The 17099-nt window shown below is 32.8% G+C and overlaps 1 protein-coding gene across 1 annotated transcript; it reads right to left on the bottom strand.

Annotated features, from left to right (window-relative positions):
- Positions 1 to 3594: 3594 nt before the first annotated feature.
- LOC113400404 (uncharacterized) lies at positions 3595 to 16831 on the bottom strand. The gene is made up of 9 exons (XM_026639960.2): positions 14115 to 16831; positions 13555 to 13716; positions 8629 to 8847; positions 8177 to 8331; positions 6332 to 6554; positions 5582 to 5759; positions 5193 to 5299; positions 4291 to 4407; positions 3595 to 4084 (listed from the first exon to the last, which is right to left on the bottom strand). The coding sequence occupies exons 1-9, from the start codon at positions 16665 to 16667 to the stop codon at positions 3980 to 3982; spliced, it is 3819 nt and encodes a 1272-aa protein (XP_026495745.2). The 5' UTR covers positions 16668 to 16831; the 3' UTR covers positions 3595 to 3979.
- Positions 16832 to 17099: the final 268 nt, after the last annotated feature.

The raw sequence follows: 17099 nt of genomic DNA, 5'->3' as shown, positions 1-17099 counted from the left end.
CTAACCATATTTTTTGGTTTAGAAATCACAATTTGTAATAATCCATAGGCAACTGATACATTGTCTAACATTAAAAAGCTTAAAAAGAACCTCATTATGCGTGACAACAAACTACAAATCACAATGGTAAACAACAAGAATCACAGTAACATTTGTCACTCAGAAGCGCATACACACGAAAGAACATTTAAGACAAATTATATCAAATCATATAAATTCCTAAGTCCATGTTAATAAATAATTGAACAAATAAATACAAAATCAGTCTTAAAAAAAATGACAATTTCGAATAATGAGCGAGAGATAGTGCAAAGGAATAATTCCTTGCAGCAATTCGTTTAAAAAATATATCAACTAATCTTGATTTTTTTTACTTTGATTAGTACAGCAGTAGAAGATACTCAAAAATCGATAAAAATGAATCGAAATTTACACATCAATTATTTTTATTAACATGGCATTTTTAACACGGATAATTTCATTTCTCGTGTTAAGTATATTAAAAAAGTAGATAAATAAATTTACTAAAATAAAATGAACAACACTGAGATATTGCGACAGATTAAAACTAAAAGTTAATTTAATTTATACAACTGTGCCTCAAAAGTATAATTACCTAGTTTTACATACATTACGCCGCTGTCCAGCAGAATACATATTAAGCAAATTTTCTTATAAGTAAAAAATAACATAAACAATATTTATAATAAATTTGATATGAGGCTTAATAGGCATTACAACTGAGCATTTGAATAATATACATTTAAAGAAAAATAAAACGTTATAAAAAGTTTCTATTCAAATATCATTTATTTTATAAAGATGTGTCAACTAAGCCTTACTACGATTTTAAGCTTCCGAGGCACACTCGATCCTAAACCCTACCTTATAATACAATAATATCACATGGCCTACACCGGCCCAATATACACAAATGTTAATGATATTGTATGTAGATATAGGTAACAGTGTACAAAGCATAAGACAACCACAATTACAATTGATCTAAATATAATATTATGCATAATCTAATATTGAATCATATATATTCGAGCAAATAATTAAATAATGAAGCCTACGATTTCAAATGATCACCATAAAAGGTTAACCGATGACAAAAAAAAAATACGAAACCATTAAAAGTAACTTTAAATAATAAAGCTACAAAAGGTTCGCGACAAAAAAAAAAACATTTCTCACTTACAAAAATCAAAGCATAACCTCTTTACTACACAAACTTATTCTGTAGAAACTTGCGAATGAAAATGTTCCGAGAATCGATTACAAATCGAATATCGCTGATTTTAGCGATAGGAATTATTATTCATTCAATGATCCAAGTTTCAGAATAACCACAACATTTTAATTTCATAAAGACCACTTTTACAATACCATTTTATTTTTAACAACTCTCGGAAAACCTTTCGCTCCGTAAACTATTCGTAAACAATTTTGGATCAATTACTTGGATACAATTTTGGGTCAAAAAGTTGGCTCCAACGTTACGTGTAAACGAATTTAATATCAATATTGAATCTATATCGATACTATTGATTGATTCATAAATATTTTTATTATGTAATTTTATTTACAAAAATATAATAATTAAATTAGATGCCATAGAGCAATATTACATTTTTTTATATTAAATTAAATAAATATGAAATATATAATTCGCAAATAAGAGATCATTTACAATAAATGTGTCACAGATAAAATATTTAAAAAAAAATTGACCATTATGTTATACACAATATCTCAAAATATATTTGGGTTGGAGATTAGTAATCTTTAATATACAGAAACAGATAACTCGCAAGACAAAAGGGGGGTCTCCCTTAGCCTTTAGGGATTATTATTTTGAAAAATAATAATTGTCTGGATATGTATATACATTCCTACATTTTATACGATAATATCCACATAATTTTTAGTAATTAATGAGATATTTTTTTGCAATGACTTTATGAAAAATGACAAAATTAAATTATTGACTTTCCTGTCAACATATATAAAGCATGACATTTTAGACAACATTCGTTTCAGACATTGTGTATAGCAAAATTAGCGTCAATGAATTCAATTAATAAAAACTATAAGTACATACAAAATAAAAACGTAATGAAAATAAAATTTGTATGGATACGAGTTTCATAATACATCAATATATAACATTAGACGGAATTTTCAGTATTACTTTGAAAAAACGATTAATACATCATTTAAGTAGCAACTATATGTCCACAGATGATAAATTGTAAACATTATACGTGGAATATATTTGAAAATGTGTTTTTTAATCTACGTTATATTATATCCTATCTAAATTGCAACTGGTAAGTACGTCGCTAATATGTATTCGCTATATTTTAAAAGCATTCTTGTAACTTGTAATTAGACTATGTTGTGCTTTCGTAACTCTACTGTTCATATTTTGATTATTTCTCTCTCTCTCTATCACGCTCGTTGCAGCATGCATGCGTCACTTTCTACATTAAATTATCTTTGAATATAACCACATTTTTGAGAACATTGCTATAGTGAACTGAACATTACTTATTTACAATATTGTATTATATAATAATGTTTAAAGAATTCTTGCAACAGCTATAATTCCTTTTACTTCAATCGTATACACAATGGAAATGATAAATATATGCAAACTTTTTTGATTTATATAATTTGCTGAAAAAAAAAAATGTAATTTTCAAACATATACTCTAAACATATTTTAACAATCAAATATTGTATTTTTAAACGTTTGAGTTTAATTGTTTTAAACTTATCATTTCCGATCTACAACAGCGGTTGACAGCCGATGGTCAACAAACCTTTAGAGTGTGAATACATTTTGATATTCCATTGCAAACCATTAAAATGTGTTCAAATAAGTTCCAAAAAAGAGCAATAATACTGCATTATAAATTAAAAAAATATGTCATGCCCGAGTCTCATAAAATAATATATACAGGAAAAATAAGACATCTTTCTGTAAATTAAAAATATTTCAACTTCATTGATCAGCTGTAAAGGTAGTGTTTAATAGGCTGGTAACCGCTGTTATGTATGCCTTATACATTTCCAAATTTATTGTTTTAATAAAAAACATTCTACAAAGCAGTAAAGATGAGGCCGTCGGTGATGTTTTTCTCACATTTAAAAAATAAAAACTCATAATACATAACTCTTAATACCAGTTTTCATATACAAATATTAAGAGTTTTGTAATATAAAATTCTACTTACATCAAATTGGCTTCTATAAATGTACAACATTTTTCAAAAAATTCAAAAATGAATGCCTGTACCCTAACAGCCTCATCTAAACTTACCTATTCCAAGTTATGAAATATTAAGCACATAGAACATACAAATATAGCATTTTGAAACTTAAAGTCAAATTTGTGACAAAACTGAGTATTATAGAACATTTTGTGTACAATTTAAGAAAATAAATTTTATATTTCACATTAAAATTTTAATGCAATACATAAAAATATGAATAAAGATTTAATAAGTATTATTATTATTGATCATGCAAATATTTAATATCAATTCTATTAATGTAAATATGTATATTTAAATTTCAGCCGATCGAATACAGAGTTCAATATCAAATTTTGATTTATTGTGACAAAGGATGGTTTCAGTGAAGATTATTTTATAATTAATATATTGATCATGTTTATATAAGCGTTCCACGAATTTAAAAATTCGCGTCCACTACTTTTAACAAGAATACAAATTATTTATCATATATTATAACCAATTACAATCTTTTACAGATTTATTCAGAGACTTTGCACTTTGATTTTATAACAAGCATATCAGTGGGAAGCTTATATGAGGTTATTTAATTTGGCAGATTAAATACAATATCACTACAAATCACAAAGCATATATACGACCAGCGCAATAAACATAAAGCTTTATATGTTTATCGGAAGATTATTTTAACTTAATATGTGTCGGGATATTGTTCACTGTTGGGGCAACATGTGCGACCACGCGGATTCGTACTTGGAGTGCGCCGCGCTGCACGCAGACTTCGACGCCTCCACCACGCTGAGCGGGAACGGTTCGTTCTGAATTTTTTTTATAATATTAGTTACATTATAACTATAATTACATTATAACACTAAATACCGCATACTGTATTGCGTGACGCAAATCAGATTGAATGAAATTTCAAAAAATATGCACACATTATACAACATATTATGTAACTTCGGCCCCGCTGGGCAGCACCAGCGCCGGCGCCAACTATAGCGGTGATAGCGGGGGTGGTTACCGTGAGGCGGTCGTGCGCGGTCTCCAGCGCGTGTATGAACCGCTCGAGCTCGGCCCCGCTGGGCAGCACCAGCGCCAGCCCCGCGCCGCGCTCGCGCGCCTCGCACACGCTCCACTCCTGCGCACAGAGACCACTGATAACGGCCTTCCTCGGATTCATTTGGACATTTTCATCATGTTATTTTAAAGTCGCGAAAAAATAGGTGTGGTGCGATTTAAATTCTTATAATTGTATTTTTGCATTATTTTATATCAAATTGGGGTGTTTTATTATTGTTTTGCTATGAAGTACTAGTTATACTAGACCAATTGTTAACATAAAAAAATCATATTAAAATACATGTTGTGGTCTATTTGGTAGCAAAACAACAAAAATTGTTTTTGGGTGTCGTATGTTAATTCTACACTTCTACAAGAAACACACAATTTTTAAACTTGAGGGTATACTTTTATGGTTTTTTCTTAACAGAAATAGTACTAATTCTTATACTCTTAACTGACGCAAATTTAATTGAACTAATTAAAATATGGTGTCGTTACCTGGCCTACTAAATAACTTATCTTGAGACAGTGATACTATCGAAAAATAACTGGCTATCGATAACACAAAACTATCGATAGTTTAGGTTAAAAGTAATTTGTTTTGCAATACTATCGATAATATCAATAGTATTGCTCATGGGCAGCTATCGATACTATCGATAGTATTGACACGTGACAATACTATCGATAGACTATCGATTGTCTATCGATATGCAACACTAGTTTAGACAGTTGCTTAGTAAACGCTGCCCAACATGTCTGCTTAGGAACTCCTGAGTGCTACGATTTTAACGAAGATACGACAGATAAATTAATCTGTAAATTATTTTGAAATGAATGAACTTTTTATTTTATACTCACTAAGCAGCACCAATTCTCGTCCGTGTCCGGTATTTTAAAAGCGGTCAAATTCTTGATGGAGCCGCACGCCAAAATTTCAACATCTGTTGTCATCTCTTCGATATATTCTGCGATATAAAATGCAAAATTAAAAATCGCCTCTAGAATTAAATCTATATAAAGCTTAAATCATTATAACTTTGACCTATATTCTCTTAGCAAAAAAATCTAAAGTTATAATGGCGTAGTTCTCACGTGAACAAATCTAACCTCTAGCATTACAATATCATAGCTAAATTTTTGAATTGCAAAATAGATGTGCTCAATTGGGTCCCCGGAGCATCATCATAATAAACGGCTACCATCCGTTCCGTCCGTCCCACGAGTAAGAGCTGTAAGAGCGCAATGACCTCTGAGCAGCGCCTCCGAGCCCCGCTGCTGCAGGTAGGCGGCGGCGCCGGCGACGAAGGCGGCGTCGAGCGTGTCGCGCACGCTGAGCACCTCGAGCGGCGTGACGAGCAGCGTGCACGCGGGCGGCGGGCCGGCGCGCGGCCGGCTCGCCTTGGCGCCGTCCTTCTCCTCCAGCGCCTGCCGACAGTCGCCACGTGTCACGCGAGACTTCCGCTGACTCGTGTACCTCACACGATGTACGTGTAGATCATATGTATAGATGTTCATATTTTGGAATGTTCTAGATGTCCGGACGATTAACAGGGTCCGAATCAACGGGACTTAACTCATATAATATATTTATCACAAAATATAACGATAGTGCAATTGGTTCAAGTAAATATTTATGGTATGTTAAAGTAATTTAGTCAAACGTGCCCTTTTTCTTCGGCGAGGTGTTATGTAATGGTGGAAATTTACTTCATGATCTAAATATTATGTAATATTTAATTTACTATTAAAATTAAATATTACTAAATAAATAACAAGATATTAAATCGTTACTGAAAATCCCGTGTGAATTAATACAATGACAAAAAATAGTTTAAATATTTTTTCATAACCCGACAGAGAGAAAGAAAAAGGGAAAGAGACGGAAAGAGGTCGCCTGGAGGAGACATAACGCTATTTTCTTCCGCGACAATTTCCACTAGTTCAGTCCACTGTAAGCTGCGTAGAAGAAAATCGTTCGTTATAAAACGATAATTTACCTGAGCAGCGTGTAGAAGTAGAGACTGGAGCCAGGAGGAAGCGGTGGGATCATCCGGAGCAGCCAGCAACAATCTACTCGAGTCGCTCATCGCTATCTCGAAGCAGTGCGGCCGGCGGGACGGGTCCACGTGCCGGCGCACTCCCACCACGGTGCGGAGCGCGATGTTGTGCGGCAAGGGAGAGCCGTCGGGCGAGTGTGGACCCCAGTGCAGAACGCCCGCTCTATAAAACCAACACAATATTTAAATGTTACATAATCTTAATAATATTCGTGAGTGTATAATAATTTTCATATATATAATATCTTGTATTAGGACTAACAATTGGTAATTAGAAAAACAAAAGCTATAATTTGTTTGTAAAATATAAAAAAAAAACTATTAAAAAAACGAGTGACACGACCCGGTTTCGTATGAGCGCAATTTATTAATAACTAGCCACCCGCCCCGGCTTCGCACGGGTGCAATAGTGATAATAAATATACTACAGAATTAGTATTTAAGGTACTTAATTAGATAAGGATTATTACCTAAAATCGCTTCGAAAATAATTCATTATTTCTCGTAAAAAGTAAAGGATAAAAAATGGTTATTGTGGGTTATCTCTAAAAGATAGATATATACCATCCCGGACTTTTTTCAAGACCTTTTTAAGGTGTACAATACTGTAGCTCATTATTTTGATATCTCGTAGGGTTCAGCCAGCGTTTGAAATGTAAGATAAAAAAAAATGTTTTTATTTACGAGATCAATTTAGAAACCTCTAAAATAATCAGTGTTTCTCTACTATATTGTGCATGTAATATAAATAAATATAAACCTTCCTCTTGAATCACTTTATCTACTAAAAAAAACCGCATCAAAATCCGTCGTGTAATTTTAAAGATCTAAGCATACACAGGGACAGATAGGGGCAAGCGACTTTGTTATATATTCTGTAATTTAAATATATATTAAATATATGACAAATATAATTTGTGCCCTATATGACACAAATATGACATATTTATATATTAATATAGATAAATTCATATAGCTATCTTCAACCCGTACAAAATATTTAAATCTAATACATAAACTCGAATCGTTTTTACAGAGCATACAATTACATTCCTAATTAATAATGCACAACACGATAGGGAGACGGAAATATTATACGCAAATCTAAATACAAATATATTACAAGCAGTTAAAACAATTTTATAACTTATAAGAGTACCATGACAAGGCATATTATCTTGATAATTCAACTAATTTGCCTTTCACTGAAACCACTCGTTAGCTCGCTTATATGCTGGGGTACACATTCTAAAAATAAAAGTTTCTAAAGAAAGTGTGTTAATGTAGTTTTGAACTAAATTAGTCCATAATATTTAAATTACGAAGCATCGTGTTTAAAACACGCTTGTGATGTTTTATTTTTATTTTTGGGCTCATTGATAAATATACACTAATATTGTAAATGCGAAAGTAACTCTGTCTGTCTGTCTGTTACGCTTTCGCGGTCAAACAAGCTCGAAACCCATGTAAGAACGTGGGTTACTTTTTAAACTTAACACCTGACTGATAGTTGTTGACTACTAAAACGTGCATAAAGCCGCGGGGACCGACTAGAAAAGTTAACATACATTTCAACGCAACATTGTACTTTAAGAATTGATAATGTTTATTTTTCTAGTGTGTTTCAGGCCTCAATGTCAAATGTAATATTTTATTTAAATGAAGTTATTTATATGTCCAAATCATATGTATGTTTATCGATGTCAAAAATTATTAAAGTAAAAGTGTTTCATTAAAAATTGAATCAATTACCGGTACAAAGATTATGCAATGAACTCAACTCACCTGAGCAAGAAGTAACACGGTTCAAAGCGTTTGCTTTTCTCCGTCTTGCACATAAGGTACCCTTCGAGTGGTGGTGCGAAAGCACCTGGGGCTTCAATGAGTCTATCTTCAGCATCACCCGAACACGCTCGACCGTAGTAGAGGATCGGTGGAACCTGAAATGTTATGACATTATTAGTACTTAGAAAATAAAATACATTTATGAATTGTACAAATTTTAAACATCAGGTTTTTCTACATCGGCCTTAACACCTCAGTGTTACTACGAAGTATTTAAACTTTGAGTCTATTTTGTGAAACGATTGTAGAAACCAGAGACAATACTTGAAGTCAGCCAGACAATATAGAATGCGTATTGTTTGTGGCATGTGACAGATTTATATACTGTCCAAAACAGAATGAGAATAAAGAAGACAATTCTAAGAATATAAAAAATTTAAGACATCACATACCCTCTTTTCATGCCTCTGCCTTGTAATTGCTAAGGCGAGATGGTTGCAGTTGAGCGGCAACATGGCTGGTGGACGTTGTATACGAAGCGGGGACGTTCGAGCGCTCCATTCCAATGAAGTAGCTAGTCTCGCGCCGAGAGAAGCTTCCCCGGTCACGACAGAGCACGCGATATTACCCGCTATGTCGATTATTTGGATGTATTGCGCCTCAGGACCGACCTATGAATAGTTCACTCAAATAATTAATTTAATATTACGTTCGCTTATTAATCGAAAAAACTCTACCATCGATTCGGAAATATATTATTTTATCAAGAAGTGTCGTTTACAATTATTTGTATATTTATTTATAACTGCTAACAGGCAATCATTTCTGCCAAGGTGAGTCTCCACCAAAAAAGTTGTATATTAGACACAATTTTGATAATACGTAACATAAATCATCGAAATCCGTCATGTTTTACGAACGTACTTTACACTGTCGAGTATATATTATGAAGCAAAAGATTCTTCATTTTAAATTGATAAAGACTGTATTACTCCAAAGAAGAATTTTATAGGAAATTAGACTAAAAAATTAAATAAAATACAGAAGACAAGCCGATACATCATCTCGTGTTTTACCCATGAGATCAGGCAAGTCATTTATATATAAGAGGAAAAGAAGTGCACCAAGAACTGACCCTTAGATAATCTAATTGATATTTCTATGATGCACGCAATCAAGAGGCTTAGGTAAGTCAAAAGATATTGTAAACGTCCTGTGACCAGGCTTTCAAAATATTTTTAAAGATCACTAGCAACGTTGTCGAGAGACTCTTATTAAAGTAATTATAACATCTTTATTATATACATAATTTAATTTGAATTTAATATCACATTTTTAATATTGTTCATAATTAAAAATTCAGCGACGACAGGAGATGAAGTCAGTTGACAAAATTACATTGTCAGCAAAGAGCATGTTCAAAATCGGTTCAACATTCCGGTCTCTAAAGGTATTCTGTTAGAAAGAACTTGGAACTCATTGCAGAACACGAGCGTTAAATGTCAGAATGTGATATTATGCGCCATGGCTATAATAATTATAAAATTTATAGAATACACTTATCAAAATGACATATCACAAGTAAGTCAGTCAACGATTCACGAGACACGAAATTAATACTTATAGAATAGCACTGCTGAAGAAAAAGTATTTTTTTTCTCTGGTCTTTGACTCTTCCAGTTTCGCAATTCATTACATTCCATAAAATAATAATCAAGATTGAGTTTTATTTGATTACATAAAAGGCTTTAATTTTGCTTATATAAGAGCTTTGGCATAATATAACTTTTGAATTTCTCTATTCGTCTTTCATTATTCATAACAAACATTGTTTTTTTTATTTGATAATTTATTTCCAACCCATAATGAGATGCATTGGTTATGTACCAGTCGGATCAGAAACAGGAATACAATTTTTGTTATGATATAGATAGGCCATCGCCCATATACAACGGCGCTGTAAGAAATACTAATTGCTTACATCGCCAATGCGCAACCAACCTTGGTAACTAAGATGTTACGTCCCTTGTGTTTGTAGTTACACTGGCTCACTCACCTTTCAAACCGGAACACAACAATACTGAGCACTTCTACTTGGCGGTAGAATATCTGATAAGTGGGTGGTACCTACCCAAACGAGCTTGCACAAAGCCCTACCACCATATAAATATACAGATATTTTCAGTTTTTGTATTGATTCAGCGTTTAATTTTATCCGCTTTCGTAAATATGAAACGACCCGAAATGGTTCAAAAGTCTTAAAATAAATATGCCATATTTAGAGTAAAAAATACTTAAAAAGATCAAACAACAATATAGACATTTGTTACAAAGTTGACCGTTGCGTTTGTTTCTCACGATACTTGGTTGTATAAATGCCTACAACATGCGAGTGTTGCGTGCAATGTCAAGAAACGTTTGTCTCCTTTATAATATATGGGTGAGTGAGTCACTATAAAAACTTCAACGTTTAATCTACATGCAAATTTATTACATGCATTATTAATATTATGCTGTAACATTATTGCAACATTTACTGTCGATTGGTTATTACTTAAGAAGCGTATAAAGGCGAACTGTTTGTGCTAAAGTCGAACTATGGAACTCTTGGAACATATCCAAGCCGGTGTTCAGATAATTCAAAGACGCAGTTCATTGGAATCGATGCTGAATTGCCGAAATAACTTTTGTTGTTTAATTTTCCTTGTATGTATTATTAGCTAAAATATAAACACATTTGAATTAATTGTCGAGTTTTACTTTTCATTACTCCAAGTACTATAAATACTAAAACTGTAAAAAGGGTCTGTTCATTCTATGCTCGTGAATTATTCAGAGTATTTAAGTCGAATTATTTTCTAATATATTTATTGAAAATGCCGTGACATTTTATACACTTTTTTGTTATTTAATTTGTCTGCCATTAGTTTAAATCGTGATATAAAATTGAACGAATTAGTGAACGAAATCGAAATATTATTTCCATAACTTTCATTTTCAAAACAACGCTAACACTGATCACGTTATTACAAAGCAAACTTCATTATAATAAAAAATATCGTAAATAGGAAATATTATCTGTCAAGTTGGACAGACAGTCTAGACTACAGTCACGATAGAAAACTTCTCTTGATAATAAAACTGGTGCATGGACCGATCCGTTGGTGTTTTATTCTATTAACAATTGATTTTGATTGATGTTATTTTAATGGACCGGTTTGTTTTTTAATAATAATAAAATCATTTCAAAACGTTGTAATAGATATAGTCTGTTACGTATAATCCTGAACGTATGCTCATGTTACTTCCGTCAATATAAATCCTCTACTTTGGTGGGTAGGAATAATAATGTTTTTTTTTTTATCTGAAACCGTTACGCACGAGTCAGGGTGTGCGGTCGAGGTCTGTAAAATATTTAAAAAATATAAATGACAATTGTACTAGATGTACATATATTAAAGTTACTAATTGTCTTGGTGTGGCCGTTGAAATCAGCTAAACTTTTCTACCGTTACACAACACATCAAATAGTGGATATACATATGTTATTTTTGAATAAAGAATTAAGTGTTTTTTGTACGTTCGTTAAATCCACAATCCGAACCGACGGAAGCCTATCATTTAATTGAATCTTGTTAAGTGCCAAAATAAGAGCAAGAGGCTCCTTGAATAAAGTTCATTTTAATTTTAATAATAATTGAATCACAGTTGTAGATTCAAGTTAAATTGAATCGCGGTAGATTACAGAAATAATATTGCTATTATATTGCTGTGTTCCGGTTTTATGGGTGACTAAGCCAGTATAATTACTAGCACAGGGGACATAACCACTTACTTGTTATGGACACATAGACATTACAAGTGTATGTGTAGTGGTCTAAAAAATTGCACAAGGCAAATAAAAATATGTTATAAGAGATTGTATAATTTGATTTTTTTTTTATTTGTGATAATAAAAGATACATTTTACAATTGAAATGAAAATAAAGTACATTCGTTTCGCGTATATGTAACTAATAAAATCAGTATATAAGCAAACCCAGGAAGTAAATTTTAACCTAGTTCCAAAGGTACACAAAAAAGGTAAAGGTAATTCGGTAGACAGTATAATAATTGATATTATTGAGGTGATCTGATGATAGAGTTTGAAGATGAATATTGGAATTCTGGAATGACTATCAGTAAACCCCCAGTGATTTTACTATGGGGCCTGAAGTTGTATACTGGAATATTTTTTTGACTGTTTAACTAATACCTGATGTACTATGTCCGGGTAGTATTGTGTGCCATATTATGTCACTGAATTGAAATACCATTTCCACCCGAACGAAATATTCACACACTTTTGTTGACACTATAAACATAGTTGAATATATTTATTATTTGCATCTTTTTTATCTGTATTTTATGTTATTACTTCAAAGTCGAAGTAATAATACAAACAATCAAGTTGATAGCATGTAGTTATGACAATTTTTTTTTTTATTGTAGTTGCATTTTTAAGTGCAACGCCCGATCGATAGTGTATCTTCTATATGACTTTTATACGTGATAAATAATAATTACTTTTGAGGTCAAATACATATTTATGTATATTATGAATTATAGATATTTGGTAACGATAATAAAAATTGACACCAGCCCCCAAGGGGTCGCTCTACGCTCATAGAACTTACTGGGTGACATTTAAATGCATTGCCGTAATTCGTTCGTTCGCTCTAAAATCACTTTAAAAAGAAAAAAAACATATTCTTCTACACGATGACACAAAATAACATTGTTTACTTTCAAAATACATTTACATAGTACCTAAAACTTCATTTATTTACTAGGTATTTTTTATTATCTTTTTTAATTTAAGTTAAACACCTTTGGAAATTAAAAATATAAAAGATATTTCTTGTCACAGTGGGTTTCGTCATTTTCGATCACTCATTAATAACATTGTACGATGGAAATTTTGATTTTTAAATGTATCCCTAAACATTATCGTCAAACTAAAGTTTTCGTTTTTTCCAATTTGAAACTGAAATAGTTACACCATCAACTCATCATCTAAACACTAAAAATTAACAACTGATTTAGGTAATATTCAAAGTGATAAGTCTTTGAAGGTGTAAACAACATCTTATATGTATTAGAGTAGTTTTAATTTTGTAATTTTTAATCATGTGTTTTTATGTAACATCCGTATCTTAGCCTGAAGGTCGACTGGCAGGGATTGCTTAATAGCCCTTAAGTCCGTCTTTTGTAACTTAAAATGTATGTAAAAGAAAAACTTGTTAGGGTTTTTGGGTAGATATCAAATTGTAAACAATCGTCACAGAATATTTTACTTAAGTTACAATATATGTGTGTATTAAAAGTTCGGTACATACCGCTATAGCATCCAGCTCGTTGTGAGGCAATCGGCATAGTATGTCATATTCTGTGCCTCCGGACTTTACGCTGGCTACATAGAGCGCATAGTCCGTTATGAATACTAGGAGAGGAGTCCACGAACCGTCCTCCATGTTGTATGGTGATTGTACTTTCATCATCTTCAATAAAACGGAAATATTACTTAAAATAATTTTAAAAATATCGATAACTAAAATACATACAATATATATATATTTTTTCATTAACCACTTTGATTTTGCAACAATTGCTTAAAAGGCTTTTATCAAAAAACTTGTCTGCAGTCGATTGTATCATTGTTTACCGCAGTTAATTTAAGAAAACTGTTTTTTTTATATTCTCCTTAGTGATCAGCTATGACTGAGAGAAACTTTTACGTAACGCTATATAAAAAAATAATAATAATTACATGGAAAATTATCTCGTATATAATCTAAGGTTAAAAACCAACAAACGTATTATAATTTCATAAATAATATAGTCCGCAAGGTCTTGTTAGTAACAGTTTCATTGATGAACATTACAAAACGATTCTTACCCTGTTCAATGTTTCATTGGGATAAGAAAATATTTGCAGTCGTAATTTCTCATTGCATTCAATAGCGACATTGTCTTCGAAACTGTCAAAGTATGATGGCTCCTCGGCTGTGAGAAGTCGCACCGATAGTCTTTTGTTTTCGATGACTTCCTTGTCGATGAGCCGGGACATCCTCGACGAGGAAACGCGGAACGTTTCCGACACATTTTTAAATGGATATATGATGCTCGGAAACTCTTTCTCCATTCTCATTTTAATTTGAAAGAATTTATTGTTCTTCACCTTCAGTTCAAGGTCTTTCTTCTGGCACACATTTCTTAGGTATCGGTTCAGTAACGCCGATTTGTTAGATTGCATCTTTTGATTGGAGGGACTGTCGAAGAATTCGTCATTGAAATCATCAGCGCCCTTCAAGGTTGAGTTATCTGTGTTGGAGCAATTATCGCTAACTACTTGCTGGGTTTCGTCACTCCTTTGCACCGTCGATGCGGACTTGCGACTGTATCTGTTTACGTTTTGCTTTTTCGGCGACGACAAGTGCTTGGAGACGCCGTTCTTTTGCTCCGTCTCCTCTTGAACGTTTTTGTTGAACTGTCGTTTCGGTGTCGATGTCCTGCTCGAATTATCTGGCTCTGATTTCGCATTAAGATCGAGTTTACTTGAACTCAGTACCATCTCACTGACTGGTGTGGACTCAGGGATTGGCACAAAGGTTTCCTTTGGAGCTTCAAAGGCTGTTTGGAATGTATCATGGACGTAACTATAGGAAACACCTTTATGTTCATAAACTGTACTTTCACAATTAACGACAAATTTACTAAGTGGTGGAAACACACCCCCTTTGTTTGAAAGTTTAGTGTCCAGTTGAGTTTTCATGTTTAATGTCAATTTATGCCGAGGGGATCCCTCATTGGGTGTTCTGTCCCCTGTCACGGGATTTTTCGATCCTGATATAAACTCCTTAGGCTTTTCTGCTTCCAAGGGCTGAGAGTTTAGATTAATTTCAACAAAGTCGTCTTCATCATCAATTTGAAAACCAGAGTCTAAGCTTTTCGATAGTTTTTTATTTTGATTCACATCACACGGTAGTGCTTCTACCACATTATTTAATTCAAAACTAGTCTCTGGCAATCCTTTTTCAGGTGCAAAATTAAAATTGAAATTTTTATAAAAGTTCTTTAATGAATCTATGATATTATTAGCATCGAGGAGGCTCAACACTTTATTATTATGTTTTCTCTCTTCTACAACATTTGTTGTTATGTACCTCTTCTTCTTTAAGACAGATTTGACTGTGGTCGGGCTTTGACTGACTTCTAATGGTTTATTATTACGATCATGCGACTGATCAATATCAGCTTCGGAGAAATATGTTTTTCTAATAAATGCCACATGCCCACCATTTTCGAAACCATCACATGAGTAAGATTTCTGTGTTTTGTCTGTTTTCTTGTGAACAGGTGATGTTTCAGTTTTATTTGAGTGGGAAGACGATGAATCACTGGATGAAGATTCTGAGTCACAACTAAAATTGGAATCTGAACTGTTTGAATCACACGCATATAATTTTCCATGAGGTTTTGCCTCATTATTGTTAACTCTGTCTTTATTTTCTCTTTCAAAGGTTTGGCAATATTCAAATATTCCACTTTTATCATGTTTCGAGTCCCCATAGGTGAGTATATCAGACATGGTCTGCTGAGCTACATCTGCTGCATATTTTGGTGATCTATCCCCAGAAGCACACCATGAGAATCTATCGTTCGATGCATTTTTCTGTCTGAATTTATCACAATATGCACTGTCAGGCCCATAAGATATAAAACCTCTTTCAATGTGAATGTTATCTGTTCTTGTATTATTTAAAATATCTTCATGAAAAGATACTCTTTTTTTCTGTGAGCTTGGCCCACTTTGGGACTTTTTTCTACATCTCCTTCTATACACAATATCTTCTGATAATGATTTTTTTGGCTCTGATGTTCTCAAGGCAGACTTTTTTACTTCTTCGTTGCAAACTTTCTCACTCTCTAAAGCTTTTAGAACAACATCTGGTAAGTTTTCATACACTGGTTTTTTACTTGTTTCAACTAAAAGTTCAGGGACAATATCATCAGGAGCACCTATGTTTTGATTATCTATATCACTACGGGTCATGATACTACTGTTAGTGCTCTTGATCATTTCTTGGGAACCTGATGGTGCAGCATCATAAATACTGTCACAAGTCAGTTCCTCAGCTCCAATAAGACTGTGAGACATAAGAGCTTGACTTGTAGCTTCAGAAGCTTCACTGTCCAAACATAAAACACCAGAATCACCGGGCGTATCTGCCAGGCTGCTAGTTGTGCTAGATATGAGATGAGAGTTGCCTTGTAAACATAACTCGGTCGGTTTCCCGGCGTTTTCGCCTGCGTTCTCCATTTTTGTGCACTGGAATGTATCTTCACTGCCTCTTAATGCTGTTGCAACAATAGTGTCGTCAGTTTTATGACGACGTTTGATTTTATCGATCTCCTTGATTTTTATTTCTGTAGCCTTGTCGAACGACATCACAATATCCGTTATACTTGCTTAGTAGTTGATAATTATATTTCCTCAAGGATATATTATTCGTATTTCATTTATCATGTTCATATTTTACCATTTTTATTAATGATTCACACTAAAATACGGCAAATAACAAGGCGAACACAAAGCAGCCATTTGTAACTTTTTGACGTATTTTTTGTGACGTTCGGAAACTAACATTGAAAACTTACTAAATAAAAAGACAATTAAATTAAATGTAGCTGTATTATTTCTTATTAAGATAATGAATTTATTATTATTATAATATTGAATCAATAAGAAGAAATAAATTATTTTTAAGAAACATAGTAAACTTGAACATAATAAATAATTAAGGCAGAAATAATTTGTTCGCTCGCTCCTTAGCATCCCCTCTGTCACAGATGATAGAATTGACAGTTATAGGTTTTGAGA

This window comes from Vanessa tameamea, chromosome 17, assembly GCF_037043105.1.
Source record: "Vanessa tameamea isolate UH-Manoa-2023 chromosome 17, ilVanTame1 primary haplotype, whole genome shotgun sequence".
NCBI lineage: Eukaryota > Metazoa > Arthropoda > Insecta > Lepidoptera > Nymphalidae > Vanessa > Vanessa tameamea.
Note: the sequence above shows the minus strand (reverse complement) of the source record. Positions and strands in the feature narration are given on the sequence as shown.

Coding starts and splice junctions, on each gene's coding strand:
- LOC113400404 (XM_026639960.2), bottom strand. CDS start 16,667: ATGTCGTTCGACAAGGCTACAGAAATAAAAATCAAGGAGATCGATAAA. Junction 13,717..14,114: donor CCAATGAAACATTGAACAGG/GTAAGAATCGTT, acceptor GTTTTATTGAAG/ATGATGAAAGTACAATCACC. Junction 4,085..4,290: donor CCGCGCACGACCGCCTCACG/GTAACCACCCCC, acceptor AAAAAAATTCAG/AACGAACCGTTCCCGCTCAG.